The 19,338-nt window shown below is 36.3% G+C and overlaps 2 protein-coding genes across 6 annotated transcripts; both read right to left on the bottom strand.

Annotated features, from left to right (window-relative positions):
• Nucleotides 1-38: 38 nt before the first annotated feature.
• On the bottom strand, nt 39-5,344 carry LOC132034399 (probable acylpyruvase FAHD1, mitochondrial). The gene is made up of 7 exons (XM_059424747.1): nt 4,965-5,344; nt 4,538-4,703; nt 1,601-1,653; nt 1,398-1,460; nt 1,218-1,268; nt 1,025-1,142; nt 39-440 (listed from the first exon to the last, which is right to left on the bottom strand). Exons 1-7 carry the CDS (start codon nt 5,142-5,144, stop codon nt 325-327), a joined length of 747 nt encoding a protein of 248 aa, XP_059280730.1. The 5' UTR covers nt 5,145-5,344; the 3' UTR covers nt 39-324.
• A 1,532-nt stretch (nt 5,345-6,876) lies between these two features.
• On the bottom strand, nt 6,877-17,483 carry LOC132034395 (protein GAMETE EXPRESSED 2). Of its 5 annotated transcripts, XM_059424740.1 has the most exons (17): nt 17,333-17,482; nt 16,501-16,824; nt 15,566-15,904; nt 14,907-15,233; nt 14,192-14,398; nt 14,025-14,110; nt 13,819-13,951; nt 13,193-13,501; nt 12,893-13,017; nt 12,365-12,582; nt 12,062-12,289; nt 10,502-10,731; nt 9,776-10,014; nt 8,621-8,777; nt 7,919-8,082; nt 7,634-7,728; nt 6,877-7,248 (listed from the first exon to the last, which is right to left on the bottom strand). In XM_059424740.1, the coding sequence occupies exons 1-17, from the start codon at nt 17,406-17,408 to the stop codon at nt 7,092-7,094; spliced, it is 3,414 nt and encodes a 1,137-aa protein (XP_059280723.1). In that variant the 5' UTR covers nt 17,409-17,482; the 3' UTR covers nt 6,877-7,091. The 5 variants fall into 5 exon arrangements, with proteins under 5 accessions (XP_059280723.1, XP_059280724.1, XP_059280727.1 ...); XM_059424741.1 differs by lacking the exon at nt 7,634-7,728; XM_059424744.1 differs by lacking the exons at nt 16,501-16,824; nt 17,333-17,482 and having other exon boundaries at nt 15,557-15,704.
• Nucleotides 17,484-19,338: the final 1,855 nt, after the last annotated feature.

Genomic DNA, 19,338 nt, shown 5'->3' with positions numbered 1-19,338 from the left:
TACAAATAGAAGAGGAATGCTAATAACGATAGTCAAAATGAACCGAATACAATATAGTAGTACTTTCTACCTTGTACCAAATCTCTAGTTGCATGTACACAAGGAATTTATCACCTAAAAAGGGTATAAATAAGCATTCCACTGAGGGGTAGGGGAAATCAGGCATCATGCCATTTCGACTTGTAATTTTTCTAAGAAGATGCAAGTCAGTGATTTTATTATTGTACAACATATCTGAGAAAACTTGAGAGGGCAAAATAAGAATTGTCCTCAAACAAGTGGTTTAAGTATACAACAAACCAAAAAAGATAAACTTATAGTGAATCATTGCTGTTTTGCTCCTGGCCGTCTTCCAACATCAAAGTGCACACCCAGGAGACCTGTTATGCCAGCATCAATCTTTTGACCTACCTTAACGGGACCAACTCCTTTGGGAGTCCCTACAGAAAATCAGTAAATCGTAGCATTGAATCAGCTAACTGTAACAAGAGTTGCATTACTTTAACAAGAACAGTTTAACGTTCCCAACAAACTAGGTGAAGTGGCACACTTACAAAGAGATCTCCCATAAGTAACAAGATTAATTGCTCAGTGAAATATAGAAAAAAGTGGGTTGGGTTACCAAATTAGTTATTAACAGATCCAGCTTGCAGTATTCTTATAGAAAGAAGATTAGTGTAAACCGAATGATCTTCCTTCTTTTCTCAAGTGATACACAAGTATTTTGCCTTTAACTAAATGAATGAAGAACTCCCAATGGAGGGAAGCCCAGAGAGATTCAAGATAGCAGACCAACAAACACACACTCCTCTTTCTCAAAATCACAAGCATGTAAAACAAGAAAAATCCAAGCACACGGCGGAAGGAGCTGAATGACCTCAGTTTATCATTCCAGACCTAACAGTTGCAAATGTTTCACGACTTTTATTATTAGAATGAACAGCAATGTGAGTTCTGAGCGGAAAAGAACTTCCACCGAAGGCCATTTATCAATTGAACAAAGAAGTAGCATGAATCATCATACCAGTTAAAATAACATCTCCCTGGAGAAGAGTCATGATAGAACTTATGTGGCTAATCAAATATGGAATCTTGAATATCATATCTCGTGTTGAGCCTTTTTGCCGAAGTTCTCCATCAACCTACAGAGTAGCAGATCATGATCAGCTGCAATTTTGAAGACCAACATCAAGCAGGCAACAAGAAAAAATAATCACCTTCAGCCACAATTCTATGTCATGGGGATCTGGCACCATAGAGCGTGGTAACTATACAAGAAACAAAAGGGAAAGATGACCATTAGATAATCTCAAAATGATACATAATACCGTCTAACTTTAGGGGAAAAAACAAAGAGAAACTGATAACCAACAGATGACATTGCCAAAACTTCTTACAACTGAGCTGATAGGAGTGAATGTGTCTTGGCCCTTAGCAACAGTCCATGGCAGGCCTGCAGACTGTCAGTTTGAATTGTTAAAAGTTGGTACCGTCATCCTTGAGAATGATAATGAAGGTCAAATAGTAATAATTTAAGACAAAAATGAAAAACACAAATGGACATGGGTATTTAAAATGTATGATGTAAAGAAATTCAAACCTTTGCCGTAGCTTGGATCTCCCTCGCAGTCATATCCAAAGCAAGTGCATAACCTGAAACACAGAATTTTCAACCACTTGATTAGAGACCTCATAATTATTGAGACAAACAATCTAACGCAGGCTCAGAAGAAAAGCAAATGGATGAGCATGTCTAAGGAACTGGGACACAGAAATAGGAAAAAACAATCCCCCAAATAAATTAACCTGGTTTTGTTGTTCCACTGCTTCCATTACAAAAAAGAGGGCATCCCACAATATCAATGGACATAGCTTAATAAGCTCCTTGAATAACTCTAGATGAACTTATTTCCAGCAAAAACATATACCAAAATTGAAAGCAGACAAGTGAACCTTGGTCAGATAGACACCCAGTATTTACTAAGCCAAGGAACAGCAACCCAGAATTGTTCAGGTGGAATTCAATGCGGTCTTAAATCTATTGCCCAAGAAGTGGCTGTGCTACCCACAGCTTGGCTGATGTTAGCAACGACCGCAACATGTCTTGGCAAGCCTCAACTTGATTTTGTGCTCAAATAGCCATAAACTCTCCAAGCAGCCAATGCTCTGCAACATTCTATGGCATGGGGTGGAATGTGAAAATTCTCCAACACAACACGCACAGGCAGATTAGTTACTTCTAATCAATTTCAATCATGGCCTTGTTGCCCAATAATCTAATTTGTGCAACTTGAGCCTCAAAAATCATTTTCATAGCCTGTCATTGCAGTACTCAAAAATAGCACGTGTCTACCACGGGCTTACTTGGGCAGCCCCTAGCGACCTTCCTCGCCCTAATCACTCGACGCCGTATCTAATTTCTTGTATAACTGATTCCATCGTTGAACAATCATTCCTGAATCTCTCACAATGCCACTTGGACACTTACTTCCTCAAACGGGCAATGAGCTTGTCCCTTGGACGGGTCAATCAGTCGTCCCTTTACAGACTATATGCTCGTCCCTGGACAGACCATACAATCGTTCCTGTAACGGGTGATAGATCTTCCATATTCAAGATGTACTCCAACAAGTAAAGAGAGTTTGAATAGCTCCTCCAGTCCCCTATACATACCCCTTGTGTAGTCCTTCGGATCTAAATCCTTGCTCCAAAAAGGCAAAACTCCACACAAGTTCTGTGACTTCTGCACTTCCTTCCCTTTCCAGATCTCCATTTCAGAAACTCCATCCTTCAATACCACTGGCAACTTTCTAAAAAGCCAAGCTCCTGACTATACTTTCTAATTTAAGAGTGTGGACAATGCATGCAAAAAAGAAAACCAGAGAAAAAAGAACAGCTTGTTTCCACACAACAGCCTTTTGGGTCTTCAGCTAAAAATGAACTAGGAGACTGATGAAACAATAACGACAAGGAGCTGGTAGGGAACTTCTGTGATGAAGCAACGATTAAGAAAGGAGGTTGACGGCAGTGTACTTTTACATTATAACGTTAACATTAGTAGATTTATGATAGAGTTTTAACAGGTTCACTGCGGGCTTTCACCAATAGGTGATATGGGAAGAGATAAAATGGAGATTACCACAAGGAAGAGGAATTTTTTTTTTCTTTTAGCCCACTTCCTCTTCAGATTTTCGGGGTAATTAGCTATGTTACTCGGACTCTTCACTTTCGGTGCCGCACCCATGTCGACACGACATGGGTGTGGGTGTGGGATCTGTACCCGAGCTGGTCAACAGATTTTGGATACTTTGACCAAAATCGATGTAGAAATTCTGGACAGATTCAATGATTTCTTTAATCAAAACTAAAGCTAAGGTGAAATTGAAGAAAATGGAATACTTGTATATAAAAAATTCTCTGTCACTTTGTTTCCTTTTATCTCCTTCGGGGATTCTCCTCTTGATCAATATTTTTTCCTCAAGTTTTCCACATAATATTCCATAATTTAGGTTTTATAACTCTATTTTTAGATATTTGAATTTTTTTAGCCGAATCCCCGCACCCGTATCCATAACTGTATCCGTATCCCCGAATCTTAAAATTTAGGTCATGAAGGATCCGAAATCTAGCCGAGTCCGAGTAACTTAGGTAATTAGAACCTCTATACAACCAATATCAGGAGTGCGTACTGTGTTGTAAGGTTCACTGCTCGAATATCTCCTATTTATCGCCTTAAACCAGTGACTAGTATAAAAGCTACTTTGATTCATGCAAATTGATAGCTCAGGGGGCAGAACATATTATCTGAGCACTAGTTAAAGGCCAAGAAAAATGTAGCTTGTCGAAGATCTCCAACCAAAGAAGCAAGTTGATATCTCTAGAGCTTTCTTTTGTGTTCGGAATTGGCAAAGAATTTATGCCAATAAATCTATCGAGAGAAGGAGTCCAGCTTCATTTCAAGTCCAAACGTTGCTTTCTAATTTAACTTGAGTCTAAAGCACCCATGAAAAATACATCATTCCATAACACCAATTTAGTACACCGCTAAAACAAAACCTTAGCATCAGAAAATCAGAAAGTGAAAAGTCCTTTTCAATGGCAGAACAAGTATCTCCAATGCGCACTCTAAGTCTCAAGCCTTTGCTATAATATCAGTTAAGACGCAACTCAAAAAAAGCTCACAGCAGTAACTTTCTCCAATATGTTATGCTTTAGTAGCTTGGAGAGTAGAGATACGTTGAACGTACGAAACGAGAATCATGAAAGAAGAGCAACATCATATTGTAACTTAAAGTTGTCATGGATGTCAAAAACTGCACAGATCAACAAACTATAGAGGCAATTTCTTCTTTTTATTAGCTACAATAACAATCACATATGCATGATATCAAACAAGATTAGAGTGCTAGACTTGCAAAATACAGTCAAATTCAGCTCAAGTAATCAACTTTAAGAATCAAAATACAAAAAATCGAACATACAAGGTTTGCCAAATTTGAATAACGTACAGTATGCTGCATCAAAGCTAATATAATACCTCCGACATAGTCCATAGCAGTGGCTTCAGGTACATCCCTAGCTCTTTGGTTGATCACAACTGCTAACTCCACCTCATGATCCAGTGATTCCAATGGATGAGGAACTTCAATTGTCCCTCCGTTCTCTAAATACGACGACGTGGGCTTCATAAACAACACCGGCTCCTTCAAAAATTAAATCACAATTACACATAGATACACCTAGTACAATGATCGTGCTCAATCAGCTTCGAGAAAAGCATCAATTACAGATCAGTACTCTAACTATAACACTATGTCACTAGTTCATAAAGAACACCAGCCCTTTCAAAAGCTAAATCAACATTATTCATTAACACATCACAGATCAGTTCAATAAATACAACGTCAGTTTCATAAAAATACTGGCTCCTTGGGTAAAGTAGACATAAAAAGGGAGTAATTTACCTTAGGAACGGCGTTGCCGAGTTCTTTAGCGTGAGCGGCGTAATTACGACCAACGGCGATGATCTTACTGCCCACGCTGACCAGATTCTCATGTGCTGACGTGGCCATGTTCCTTGATGGAAATGATTTTCCAATTAGGTTTCGAGCAATGTTGAATGTTTGAATTTTCCCATACAACATAGTGTGTGTGTGTGTGTGTATATATGTGAAAAGTCAGCTCTGCGCGAAATGGAAATAGAGACCAACAATCAATGTCCACTAGATGAAGAGCAACTTCTTTTTCTTTTGCAAAATTTGGTTTCGTCGCAACTCTCAGCTTGATGTACTACTGGTTATGCACACCTGTTTTTTTATGATCATAATGTTCTGAAATTCAAAAACAAATCTTTGGAATCTTTGTCACGGGTTAATTTTGAGGAAAGTGACTCGGATTTAATTGCGACCGCATTTAAATTGGGATAAAATAATATTTATACAGGCTCAAGTAGGATAATAAAAGAGGGGACAAAGAAAATTAACGATTCAGAGGTAAATTTATGCCCAAAATTGAATAATAAAGGCAAATATATCTTTTAAAAAAAAAATCACGAATGATAAATATAACCTTTTTTTTTTTTAAAGAAAACAGAGGCAAATTTGGCCCTTTTCATTTTTATAATTGTAATGTTCTGAAATTTAAAAAAAAGAAAGAAAAAAAAAGAAAGAGAATTGAGAAGATAAAAACAAATGAGAGTTCATCAGTGGTAATATGACAATTTATTCTCACCGGATCCAATTTATTTACTTTCTCCTAGTTTGATTATTTCAGATGTGTTCTCATTATTGGAAAAAATGAATAAAATACTAGTTGTTTTATGTCAATATAACTTAATTTTGTTGTTTTAAGGTCAATTTATTCACTTACTTCGATAATGTTGTTTTATTTTACTACTTAATATATTGACTAATTAAACTCGTGTTTCTATTAATAAAATTTGTCAGTGCGATTTGATTCAAATTCATAAGCCTCTGAAAAAATTGCTAAATTTTAAGAAAAAGATAGTTTGAATTTTACAAGAACAAACAAAAGGAAGATAGTGGAGAAGTTCTTTTAATCTCGTTTAATTAAAAGGGGACAAAAGATAAAACCTGTTTAAAGGTCAATATACCAAGCTTTTTGGTGTGAATATAGACATTGATTTCTTAAATTGTTAAACAAACTTATATGTTTAAACTATGTGACAAATAGAATATATCACTACCTATATAGTTAAAATAATTTAAAATATTTAGACAGTTTATATCCAAAAAAAAAAAAAATGATTTTTGTATATAGTTGTAAAGAGTAAATAGCGAAGTACTCATTTTGAAGAAATCGAAAAATTAGCACTACTTGAAATGTACTCCCTCCATCCCATTTTATATGACACTCTTTCACTTTTAGTCAATCTAAAAAAGAATTACACATTCTTTATTTGGAAACACTTTAACTTTATGAAATGATTTATAACCGCGCAAATATCTAAGGCTGGTCTAGGACCATAAATTTCAAAAGTCTCATTTCTTTATTAAACTTCATGCCAAGTCAAACACCTTCGTATAAAATGGGACAAGGGGAGTAAATAGCTAGGTGCATCCCAAAATTTCAAAAGTCTCCTTTCTTTATTAAACTTCATGCCAAGTCAAACACTTTCGTATAAAATGGGACAGGGGGAGTAAATAGCTAGGTGCATCCCAAAATCAGCTGTTGTTATTCCCGCTGTCGCTCCATATCAGTGTTCCTAGTTAGTTTTATATTAGAGGTATATCTCAAAGTTCGATTTTCGGAAAATGTGTCACGAGTCACACCTACTTCATGTTTCATACTTTTGGAATTCAGATTTAAAAACTAGGAAAATGTTAATTTTTGTGTAATGAACATCAGCTTACTCTCTATCCCTTCAAAATATGCTCTTGTTCATTTCATTTCCTGTTCATATTGTCACTATACAAGTAACTAGCTAAGCAGCTATACTTCCTGCAACACTAGTATTAGCAAGTGCTGGCTACAGCTACAGGTAATGATCTACTGTACCAATATAATAAGTAGTACAAAGTCCATAGATGTTAAAGCAGCCTTTCTGAAAGAACTTGATCATCTTAATAAACTTAAGTCTCTTCCAGTTGGGCTGAAAGTTGTTTATCTTTTGCAGAAGCTGAAGGACTTAGCCCAGAAGGAGAAGTCATTTCAAGCTGATCACTTGAAGACTTGGAAGAAGTATTGGTAGGTTTAGGAGATCGTCCAATTCCAAGCTGTAGGCATGACCTGAAATGTAGTTAAATTTTCACGATATAGCACGGAAGGGCATAAGACCAATGCTAAATCATTAAGAATAGCTTTTTAATGCAAGAGATACAGCTAAATAAGACTTTCTGCATATTTAAACTGCAACTAACTAGTTTGCTTTTGCTGAGAAACAACTATCTGCTGGTACTATTGTATTACCAATTTAACACAGTATGTATCCTCTGTCATCCTCCTTACCACGAGTAATGATATTCTTACAAGCCACAAGATTCAAAACTTTTAAAGTTTACAATCTGAAGTTTACAAAATGATGCATCTTTCCATGGTAAAAAAGGACATTTTACTTCTGATTTCAGCTTTTCTAAAAAGACAAACTAGAGCTATTTCATTACTATAAACCTACCATGGGTAGAATTTGGAGAGCTGGAGATTAGACATGCAGAAATTTGAACAGCATCCTCTGACTCGAGTCATCTTATCAGATAAATCCTCAGTTAACTGTACAGTAAACAAAAAAATTTATAAAAGATCTTATTCGAGTACTATCAATCAAGTAGAGTGTGGTGTGCAACAAAAAGAATAATAGAGTTGTCACGTTGAGGGAAAACATCAACCGCAGAGGCCAGGAAAAGACAAAATCCTGGCTTGTAAAGAACAACAGCTGTTCTTGATTTCATCGCATACTTACCGTTCCTTCTTGGGAATTCTGGACATTGGAGAGCTCAAATTCCTGGGATGCCTGCCTCCTTTTTTCATTAATGAGAACAAACGAACACTTGCATATGAAGAATAGAAGTATCACACTAAGAGAAAGCACCAGAATGAATTCAATAATAATTGCTGATCCAAAAGCTGCAAATCAGATACACGTATTATTATCATTCTCATACTTGATACTATAATAAGTCTGTCAATGCTTTACTTATCCCAAATGAAATTTCAGGAAAAAGTTGAGAACATTGCATAATTTGTTAGAAAATTAGACTATTTCTCATAGAATCAATGCAATCTTCAAAAAGTTACCATGCCTCTCCGTTTGCATGAATTGCATTTTGAATGAACCAATAACCATATACGAAAAATAGTTTCTTTGACAGTCGCATCTGAGGCCTGTAACGGCATATTTTAACATTTCAAAATCTTACCGGAGATCTGTGGGAGGTAGAAGAAAGCACCATTTCCAGTTATGGGTTTACCAAAAGCAAGGCATTTGGAACCAAAAATTCTGTAGTATTTGGCAGGTGAAAATGGGGTTTGTCATTAGGTAAGATAAGAAATTAAAAAGTTGTCACCTGTGGTAATAGGCATGCACCACGAAGTTCAGGAAAAAAAATGCATATAAAGAAGCTTCTTAACGACAAATATTGGAACTTTCTGATGCATAACTTACCATGTGCAAATAATGAACTCAGAGGTCTTTCTCTCATGAGACTAACAGAAGCTTCAACAAGATGAGGCATTGACATCATTTCAGTGCAGTCTGGGTAGCACCCATAGTTCCCCATATCATTCACCGTCACAATAAGAATAGCACGATGTTCATCACCCTGCAAAGAAACTCAGTAGTTATGCAGATCGAAACTGAAAAGGAAACACGATAGATAGCAACAGGTATGACAAAGAATGAGTCAGCGAATTCTCCAACACAATGCAATAGTGAATACACATCCATTTGCCAATATAACTCTTAACATCTCCAAGGTTTTTCAGTACATGATATACAATATAAACACAAAATATGCATATACACCCTTATTATGTTCGCAAAGTTCTTAATAGCCCATGAAAGAAGTCACAGCAAAGGGAGAAAGGGAAAATGTGCTATAAAGGCTGGATTGCAGAAAACCATTTCTGACTATCTTAGATCACTCCTGATGTCTCGTGGCACTGCCTTTGCCACTTCTGAAGTAGTGATACATATACCATTAGCCAACCTCCTGCCTGATCCCCTGTATTTCATTGGTATAGCGATACGCATAAACAAATGAACTGGAAAACAAAGGCATTAGAAAACAAATGAACTGGAAAACAAAGAAAACCATATTGCTTGAATTGTTATATTGTTTTTCACATCTTTCAATACTGTTTCTTGATTTTTGTTTTGGTTCTTTTCATTAGACTAGTTTGGACAGAAGGGGGTGGATAGGGAACAGCATATGTGGTGTGCATTTGAATGAGTGTCACAGGAAATCAAAAGTGATCTCAGAGGGCAATGAAACCATTACAACATCAGAACTAATCTTAATGCTCCCCAGCTTGTACTGATTACCTGCTGTCTTATGAAATGGATAGTAAGCATATGATCTGATTAACAACAACAACAACAACATACCCAGTGTAATCCCGCAAGTGGGGTCTGGAGAGGGTAGGATGTAAGCATATGATCTGATTAGATTCTAACTATGTACTTGATGCACTTCTTATAGGCTAGGTAAATGATATTACCAAATCAGGAAATAATACGTCAATAATATAGATAAGGAAGATATAAGGCACAGGACACAGCGTAAAATGATAGCAGTAACTTAGAATCTCTAGAACACACATGATATAGCAATTGCTCCAAGACACTGTTGCAGTCTTCTAGTGTACCCCGAAATCTAATGCCTTTGGCTTTGACCATAAAATGTTCTGAGATGGTTACAAATGTCTGAAGAGGCTGCCACTGGTAGCTGGTTTTCAGCTTTAATTCAGTCGTGCTAATGAGGTTAGCAGGAAGCTTTGTTGAAAGGAAGCCAGAGCTGACTTCCACTGAGAACATAACCAAGAAACGAGACGCATTCCCTGAAAACAAACTTAAATATCAAAATCTGTAACATTTGAAAGAGGCACTCAACTATGTTTCAAATGTAAAAATATATATCCCTCTCTCATATCGCAAAAGCATCAGCATTATAAACAACAGATGTTTCTGTGAGACTTGCATAATAGAAGTCATTTTCAGCAGAGCACCACACCGCCAGTTATAGAATGTTTTGACTAGAAAAGCGGGTAGCCTTTTTTTATCTAGAATGTGAAATTAAAATCTTGATGAGAAAAATTCAGCTATCTATTTTGATTTGATTAAATAAATTGCACATCTCGAGGGCGATATCAAAGATTCTTACCTATAAGTCAACAACGCAAATTAGTGCGACTCTCATCCTTCATTATCCATTTATTTTACAAACTATTAAACCAATCCAAAAAAGGTGCTGGGAATATCTCCTATTATAGTAGTACCCATTTATTACATCCACATTGAGTTGAATGCATCATCAAACTCACGTACCAGGATAATGCAGTAGATCTGGATCTCCAACAAAAACAGCAGACTTATTCCTACCTCTGGTAAAAATGAATACTTCTTCACTCCCTTGATCCATAATAACAAAAGAAGGGAGATCAATTAACGGAGGATCATTGATAGGTTCCACCAGTATAGGAATATCTAACTCGTTCTTCCCATTTTTGTTCATTGTAGAGACTTGAATTGTGTCAGTGCCATAGAAGTTCTCATTCCTGATTCAAAAAAACACATGAGACTCGTTAACATAACACGTTCAATCCTATTGAAAATTTATTTGCAAGAGAGGGTGCACCCCCCTTTATTTTTCTAATCCCAGGGAAAGGTGTCCCACAGTTGCTGGCCTAGTTTAATGTTTAAATATAGTTTATTTATCTTTTGAAAAGAACAGCTAGCATGAAATGAGAGGAAATAAGATATTTATTAATGTTGTAAGAAAGGAAAAAGGGAGTGGAAGAGCTACAAAAATGCTGATACAAAAAAACAGTTCATAATTGTAGTTCTGTCTTCTGTTACATAGACTTATCACTATAGGATGAAGGAGAAAATAGTCAGCCATGAAATCACAAATGCGGATCTAGAATAGTCTTTTGTATAAGAAATAGTGTAGAAAGAGAACTTTTGCCCAAGTTCACCTGGAGACCATAGATTCTCAACCTGTCCTAAATGCTGATAGAACAAGAATATTCCAGCTCTATCAATAACTGGTTCATTAGTAAAGAAAAGCTAGCACAACAATATTTTCTTCTGAATTGGTGCTCTATCAAAGTTTATTCTCAAAGTAACACTTTCAAATATAGTAATTCCCAAACAAATACTTTTATTTTCACCAACCATGTTGCTTTAGCGAAAAGAGCACTATTAAGAAAAAAACCTTCATTTTTACTAAAATATGATATTCCTATCTAATTATGCTTGTATATTAATTCATAAACTAATATGCATTCTCACCCATTATTCTTGGATTTTTACTTGTTCTTCCAATATCTTCTTCTAAGAGCCTGGTACACATTCTTTACCACACACCTCCCGTCAATTCAAACTTGATTTGTGTGATAAGCATACACTTTAATTCTGGTTCTGAACACTCCAATTATAAATGTGCTCAAGTTCTCATTCAAATTCCGGCAGAGTTGATGTTATTTGTGATTAATATTGTTCCAACAAATTTTTAAGGGTAAAAATGAGTAACACATGAACAATATGAGGTAAAGAGAACCTAGAATCAGGAGAAGGGTTCCATGAATCATGATGGATTAGATCATGTGGAGTGGGTAGCTAAGTGTTAGGGGGATCGCGAAAAAGAATGAAGTGCTATATATGACATATTATAGTGTTATTTCAGGAAATTTTTTGAAAGAAGATTTTTTTTTTAATAGTGGTAGACTGGAATAAAGATACACTTGAAAAATCTACGCATACACAAGGATGACTTCCCATCTAGAAAAGGACACTTTTAGAAGCAAATAATAATCAACTTACTAAATTCCGAAGAAAATTCAACAGATAAATAAATGGTGAGAATTTATGTGCAAATAATCATACCCAAAGTACTGCAGCGACTGAATTGCAAAATTGATTTCTTCTAAACAACCCGTTAAAGTTAACTCAGTAGTCTTTCCAACCTCTTTGGACATAGAAGAAATACTCCAGGTTGGCTGCCAAAATTGCATTAACAGAGGAGACAGAAAGATGATCCCAGATTGTGCACTAAATGTAATGCTGATATTTTCAGTTGAATCCGAATAGATAATCTCAAGTCCAGAGAAACCACTGCATCCAGTTAGCAGACCAGATTACAAACTCTTAGAAATCAAAAGCAACACAAAATCTTGACTAGAAATTTACCCGAATCTCGGACTAATAACGTCTTCAGTTGCCAGCAATTTACTTGGAACAGAAACGAACTGAGGAGGGATGCTTAGAACAGATATATCCACACCACCAGAGGCAATGTTCCCGTTCACGTCACATATTGTATAATAGAAAGAATCCCTCCCATAGAATCCTTTGAAGGGTGTATATCTAAAGAGATGTCCATATTGAAGAGTTGAACCATGACCTGGCTGAGCATAGAAATTCAATTGAGGCAACTTTTCACGAAGACAGCTGAAAAACAGAGGAAAATATATACACACATTCTAAAAATCTCTGTGTTAGGAAAAAAACTTGATCAGCTGTAGATTGACTATTTGATAACCTATGTGAGAAAGCATGTCTAAACACATTTTGTACACCTACGTTATACATAGTGGACAATATCCATGAATTTTCTCTTACCTCTAACTTTTAGTTCTAACTTTTAGTTCTAACTTTTAGTTACAAAATAAAGTGTATATATATATTCCATCAATTGTGTAATCGCAGTACACCTACCTTTGAAAATTCAGAAATTGTAATGTTATGGCCAGCAAAATAGTCATTTTCAAGAGCATCAAAAGCAATTGAATCATCCTCCCAAACCCAGACCGAATCGTTCTGTACTCTAGGGAAATACTCACCTGAAGGGCAGAAGAAATCCTTGGGTCAGATGAAGTCAGGTCAGGAAAAGCAAGAATTACCAATTTCAATGAACATGTAGTTGAAGGATTAAAGTAGTAATTCTGCATTATAACAAGCTTCATTTTATCTTACCCTATAAGAAATTCATTTTAAGTTTCAAAGGAAAGAACTCACTAGTGTATACATTCACACCAAAGGGGCATGGCATGAAACGCATTCCATCAAAAGAGGCACATAACTCATAGGTGCCAACATCCTTTGCCAGGTAGCTGCCACTATACGTGCCATCCTCATTGTCAATAAAAGTCCATGTTGAAAAACCTGATCTGTTAACTGAACCAATCTCCAACTTTAACTTTGACTGTTGTAAGAGGACTGGATTAAAATATGAATCCATGAGTTGTATTGTGATATCATTCTTTGTCAGCTTTGGTACTTTTGGACTGAATTTCACAGGTCCTGAAAGAGATATATTAACTTTGCCTGCACCAAAGCAATGAAACATCAGAGAGACTAGAGAATCAGAAGATCCATGCATCATCATCCTCAATAAAGTTAAACAAGTTGATGTACGACGTATACAAATGTTTGGCTGGATAGATACTGTGTTGTGACCATTAGTTGATTTTTTCAAATAATTCACAAGCTGGAATTAGGACTATTTCTAGCCAAATAAAAAAAGTTCTGGTATAAGAACCATCTCTTCATATCAACAAGAAAGTGCTCCTTTCCTAGTTTAACTCCCATAAATTAGTTATACATCATGAATATGCATACAGATTAAGAGCATAAACATGTACCTGCACTTACTGCCTTTCTGAATGGATGACCACCATTTAATGGAATATTTCCACAAAATACACGAATTTCATAGATTCCACTCCTCTCTGGTATATAATTAACATCAAAGGCACTAAATCTCATGTTTCTCGGCTGCAACCAAAAATAACTATCAGTTCCGTCTATTCTAAAGCCTAACATAAAGAACACTATGGAGAATCCTTACATCAAGCTTCGTATCAGCCAGAGGAGTAAACCCAAGTTCCACATCATTAAGTGCACCGCAATTCAAATTTGTACCACATAGAGTTCCTATTATACAGGGGCAAATAATAAAAAATTGTCAAGGTAAGTGTATCCTATTTATCAAAAACTGAATTCTTATTTTCATACCATTGACCATCTTCGTTGGATGTATGCTTGCTTGTGCATGATAGGAATCAAATTCATTCACTACTTGTACTTGCAGGATTTCTAACTCAACAACTGAAGGATATAGATAAGCATCCTTCAAGAAGACAGAGAACCTTGCAGCTTCACCAGCAACAGAGTCATTTAAACCCGACCCATTAACAATACTATTCATTCCATCACAATAACCTATAAATTTGAAATAGTAGATCAGAAGCTAAGTACTGAAAAAGTACTACTTTTGATGCATAGCTTCGTATGCGCAAGGAATAGCAAGATGATAAAGTATCAGAAGGTAATCATAACAGCACAAGCTACTTATAGCATTAACAAGCAGTTAAAAGTTCAATCTGCTACACTGGAAGAGATAGGGAACTTTTCATTTCTGAAATATTCTTACCCTAATTTGAGATTATTCACAAGGTTACCTGCTAACTTAACCTCCGACATGATTTCTTTTCAGTGAGAAGCTTCTTTGAGTCTAAAATCTAATCATACGTGAATTTCTAAAGCGCTAACCATGTGTCACTGAAGCAACTGAAAGGAATAGTTCCATAGATAACTAAGCTAATAGCAATAAAAAGAATGCATACAAAAACTAAAATTTTAGAGCAATTTGTTGATATGAGAGGCATAATAAGAGTAAAGGAAAGAAACCAAGAAATGTAAATGGCAGCAAACGTAGTCGCTAAAGCACCTATATACACAGTAAAATGAAATGGCATAGTTGAGATGGAATTATTGTGCTCTTTATGATATATCATAAGCTTGAAGTCCCCTGGTTCCGTTAGGCTGAAGGAAAACAACTGGATACCCAGGCCAACCTGCTTGAATTGAATATCTGTCACAGGAATAATCAAATCTGTTCCATTTTCAATAACTTCAACATCAAATTCATACAACCCTGGAACAAGATTTCCATATTGATCGTGCTGGTGAATAAAACCTTCCATCAGAGAAAATATTTGGAAATACTTTGTTTCAACTTCCCACTGCAACAAACATTTTGAAACATCCAGAGATCCTGAAAGATGAACCTAGGATTCGGTTACTATCCAAGAGAAACATTCACTAAAGCAAAGGGCAACAAAAGTATTCACCAAAAGTTTGTAAAAGACATAGTGAAATCACTTTTTGTTGAAGCATGAATAAGATTCAGAATCTAACCAAAGAAAATAGAATAAAAATCAATACAAACTTTATCAGTGTGCCAGCATCCTTTGTTAACACTTAAAGAACTAATAAATACACCTTGATAATCAATATCAATTGAAGAGCATGAAGAATTTCTCCAAGATTGTTGCTAGAACTATAAAAAAAAACAAATATTATTAGCCTTATGCTTACATGAATCACCTGGGTTCACTATGAACATTAGTGGACAGCCCCTCAATGTTTGGTTGTCTCCTTGTATATTAAGTAAAAAACTTCCAGCTGTAGATACAATAAACTCCACCACAAGATAACCAGATATATCCCATCCTTTATTGGTGAAATTGAGCATATTTGCAACGGAGCCATTGAAAGTAGATATAGACAATGTAAAGTTGTAAGAGTTCAGTCCTTCACTTGCTGAAGAGATATTATTCCCAAATGCATCTTTAGGAAGAATCGTAAGTGAAGCTTTCGTCCCTGCTACAAACTCACTCACTCCGTTTTTCCATGACACCACGCTTGCAGATGGATAGATGTTACCTTCGTATACACAGCATAATTGAGTAAGGAATAGATGATAAGATACTGACTTTAACAGAAAATTTAGGATGTGGTCGGTATGGAGGAAAACATAACATTTTCCAGAAAATGTTTTCCAATTTTCCCATGTCTGTCGGTCAAAATGTTTTGGAAAACATTTTTTCTTGGAAAACAAGTTCCATAAGTGACATTCCAAGTTCATTGTCTCCTTCGCACCCACCCAATGCCCTGAACCCCCACCCCTTGACCATCTCACCCCTACCACCCCTGAACCCCCATAGTGTTTTGTTAGATTACATATAAGTGCTCTTGGGATGATATTTTTTTGCTTACTTATCAAACACTAGGAAATAAGTAAGACACTCACTTGTTTTCCAAGAAAACTTTTTCTAGGAAAACATTCTTCACGCCAAACACAGCCTTTAACTTCATTATTAGACCACTTAATTTGCATGTAAAACATATCAAATTTATCCAACAAAGAGAAACTGCTCCACCGGATGCTTATACATACCAATAGACGAAAAGTTTAATTAGACGAATCTATGTACTATAGTCAACAATGAAGTTTCAATAACAGGATTAAGTGAATAAACCTGGGGTGACTTGAAAATGCAGTGAAGAATCAAAGACATTGAAGTGATCATCAGTAATCAGCACATTGAACAATCCAGTCATGATGGGAACAAAAGAAATCCTCCAATCCCCAAAATTACCACCAAAATTTGATGAAACTCCAGAAATGTAAGAGCTATTTCCCATCTTATCATTGACACTGATGTTGGGATTGAAAGGGTGCTTGAATTTAGCAGGATCAAAATTTCCAATAACTTTCACCATTATGGTTGCCACATCCCCAGCCACAAATTTATCATTGTTGTCCACCCAACTAAATGCAAAACTAGGAACTGCCAAATCTTCTGCCAAAACAAAAATCAAAGGATGTTACACCCATTTCTTGGGCCGGAACTATATACTCCCTCCGTCTCAATTTAAGTATCTTACTTTCCTTTTGGTCTGTCTCAAAAAAAAGTCTTTCACTATTTAGTATGTTATAATTCAAACATCACACACGTGGCAAGTTTAAAATCACAAAATTTAAAGAATATTTTAGTACATTACACACCTTTAATTTAGAACCACAAGATTGAAAAGTCACTCCATATTTCTTAAACTTCGTGTCAGTCAAACTACGACACTTAAATTGGACGGAGGGAGTATACATGTGTATAGTAGGATGGAGGGAGTATACATGTGAACAGTATTTATCAAAACCCTTTGTGTTGTGTCATGAGTGTGTGTATGTACTATTTAACTGTGCAACCATTTGTTCTAAATTCTTGATCAGTTTCAGTCTAGATCTTTTAGTGTTTCTGAATAGACTTAGATATAGTAACTTTGGATTTGGCAGTGAGGAGTTTGAATTACCTGATAATGAAAGTTGATGAGTTAAAGAGATGATGAAGAACACTAAGATGGTGCAGAGGAGAAGTTGGTTCGCCATGGATGATTGATCACAAAGAGAGAGAGCGGGAGATATTTGAGCGGTTATTACACGACAAAGTTGGTTTTCTTATACTTAAAATTATAATGAATTCTTCGTGCGGTGTGGGCTAATTTCTTTTTCAGAAGTGCAACTAACAGACACAACGATTACATGCAAATGACTAGTGTCATTAATTAGGCTGTCCAAGTAAAAATAAAAACCGAATCGAATTAAAAAATCTGAGCAAACAGACTTAAAAAAATGAGTATTTAGTTGACATTAATCAAGAAAAACTAAACCTAATCACCATATAGATATATATATTTATTTTTATAAATAACTAAAAAAATTATAATTTAAGTTTTTCTTTGAAAATTAGTCTAGATATATTCGTCATCTAAATTGGGGGCATTAGCACAAATGCTCCTATTCGGGGTGGTCTATAATTTTGCCTCAAATATGTGGTCTTTAATATTTGTCCTTCAGCACTTTTCGTGCCGCATAAGTTTATATTTCACGCGGCATAAGTGTATATTTTCGTATCATAATATCTCACAAGAACAATTGAGGTAGAGTACAATGGTTCATTTGTACAAGAACAAGGGCGATATTCAGAGTTGCAACAACTACAGGGGTTTCAAGCTGCTAAGCCATAGTATGAAAGTTTGGGAGAGGGTGGTGAAGATGAGAGTGCGGAGAGGCGTGTCTATTTCTGAGAACCAGTTCGTATTCATGCCAGGGCGCTCGACTATAGAAGTCATCCATCTTGTAAGGAGATTGGTGGAGCAGTATAAGGAGAGGAAAAGGGATCTTCATATGGTATTCATCGGCCTGGAGAAGGCATACGACAAAGTCCCAAGGGAGGTCCTATGGAAATGCTTAGAGGCTAGAGATGTACCGACGGCGTACGCTAAGGCGATCAAGGACATCTATGATGGAGTCAAGACCACGGTAAGGACAGTGGGAGGAGAGTTGGAGCACTTCCCAGTGATGATGGGGTTGCACCAAGGATCAGCTCTCAGCTCGTTTCTATTTGCCTTGGTGATGGATGGATTGACACGACAAATTCAAGGTGAGGTGCTTTGCTGTATATTATTCGCGGATGACATAGTTCTAATTGACGAGACTCACAGCGGAGTTAACGCTAAGCTGGAGGTTTGGCGAGAAACCCTAGAGTCTAAAGGGTTTAGTATCACGACCCAACCGAAGGCCATAGTGGCTCTTATCGTACTCTCAAATTCACATCTAGGAGCCACGGCTTACTCATAATTTACATACATCAATAAAATAATCTCGTTGGGCAACACATTTATAACATCATCAATAACAATGCCCATATCCGTATACACAAGGCCGGAGGATATACAAAATATAAGCGACAAGGTTGCAAGACATCTAACCATACACAACTGCTACGAGCCTCTAAGAAAGAGTGGTAGCATCATATAGGCGGACAGGACCCCGCCATGCCCATATGTATGTACACAAAAGAATAATACCCAAGCTGTAGCTCCGGATGAAATGGAGCTCCTCTATGCAGTCCCTGAATAAGAAATCTATGGATCAAGCCTGTCTCCTTGTCCACCTGCGGGCATGACGCATTGTCCACAAACAAAGGGACGTCAGTACGAATAATGTACTGAGTATGTAAAGCATAATCAACATCACAGCAGAAGCATAAGAGACAGCATCAGAAATAGAATAAGAAATAGCATAGGATGGGAGAATCAGGAGGTAATTGTAACACCCTGCATCTTGGAACTAAGTTTAGACTCATAGCATAAGAGTTTTAGGGAAAAAAGCGGGTTTGAACGTTTTGCGAAAATGGTTGATACGCCACTTCGAGAGCGTTAACTCGATCGATTTGAAATTTGGGAAAGTACCCTTAATAAAGTTATAGTATGTAGAAATACCTTTCTAACGATATAAGGACTAAGCCAATCGAGAG

The sequence above is a fragment of the Lycium ferocissimum genome, chromosome 10, assembly GCF_029784015.1.
Source record: "Lycium ferocissimum isolate CSIRO_LF1 chromosome 10, AGI_CSIRO_Lferr_CH_V1, whole genome shotgun sequence".
NCBI classification, from domain to species: Eukaryota; Viridiplantae; Streptophyta; class Magnoliopsida; order Solanales; family Solanaceae; genus Lycium; species Lycium ferocissimum.
The sequence above is the reverse complement of the archived record's forward strand: the minus strand, read 5'-3'. Positions and strand labels throughout refer to the sequence as shown.

Coding starts and splice junctions, on each gene's coding strand:
- LOC132034399 (XM_059424747.1), bottom strand. CDS start 5,144: ATGTTGTATGGGAAAATTCAAACATTCAACATTGCTCGAAACCTAATT. Junction 4,704..4,964: donor TCGGCAACGCCGTTCCTAAG/GTAAATTACTCC, acceptor TAATTTTTGAAG/GAGCCGGTGTTGTTTATGAA. Junction 1,461..1,600: donor AGATCCAAGCTACGGCAAAG/GTTTGAATTTCT, acceptor TCAAACTGACAG/TCTGCAGGCCTGCCATGGAC.
- LOC132034395 (XM_059424740.1), bottom strand. CDS start 17,408: ATGGCGAACCAACTTCTCCTCTGCACCATCTTAGTGTTCTTCATCATC. Junction 13,018..13,192: donor TGGTGTGAATGTATACACTA/GTGAGTTCTTTC, acceptor TCTGCCCTTCAG/GTGAGTATTTCCCTAGAGTA. Junction 7,729..7,918: donor AGAATTCCCAAGAAGGAACG/GTAAGTATGCGA, acceptor TTTACTGTACAG/TTAACTGAGGATTTATCTGA.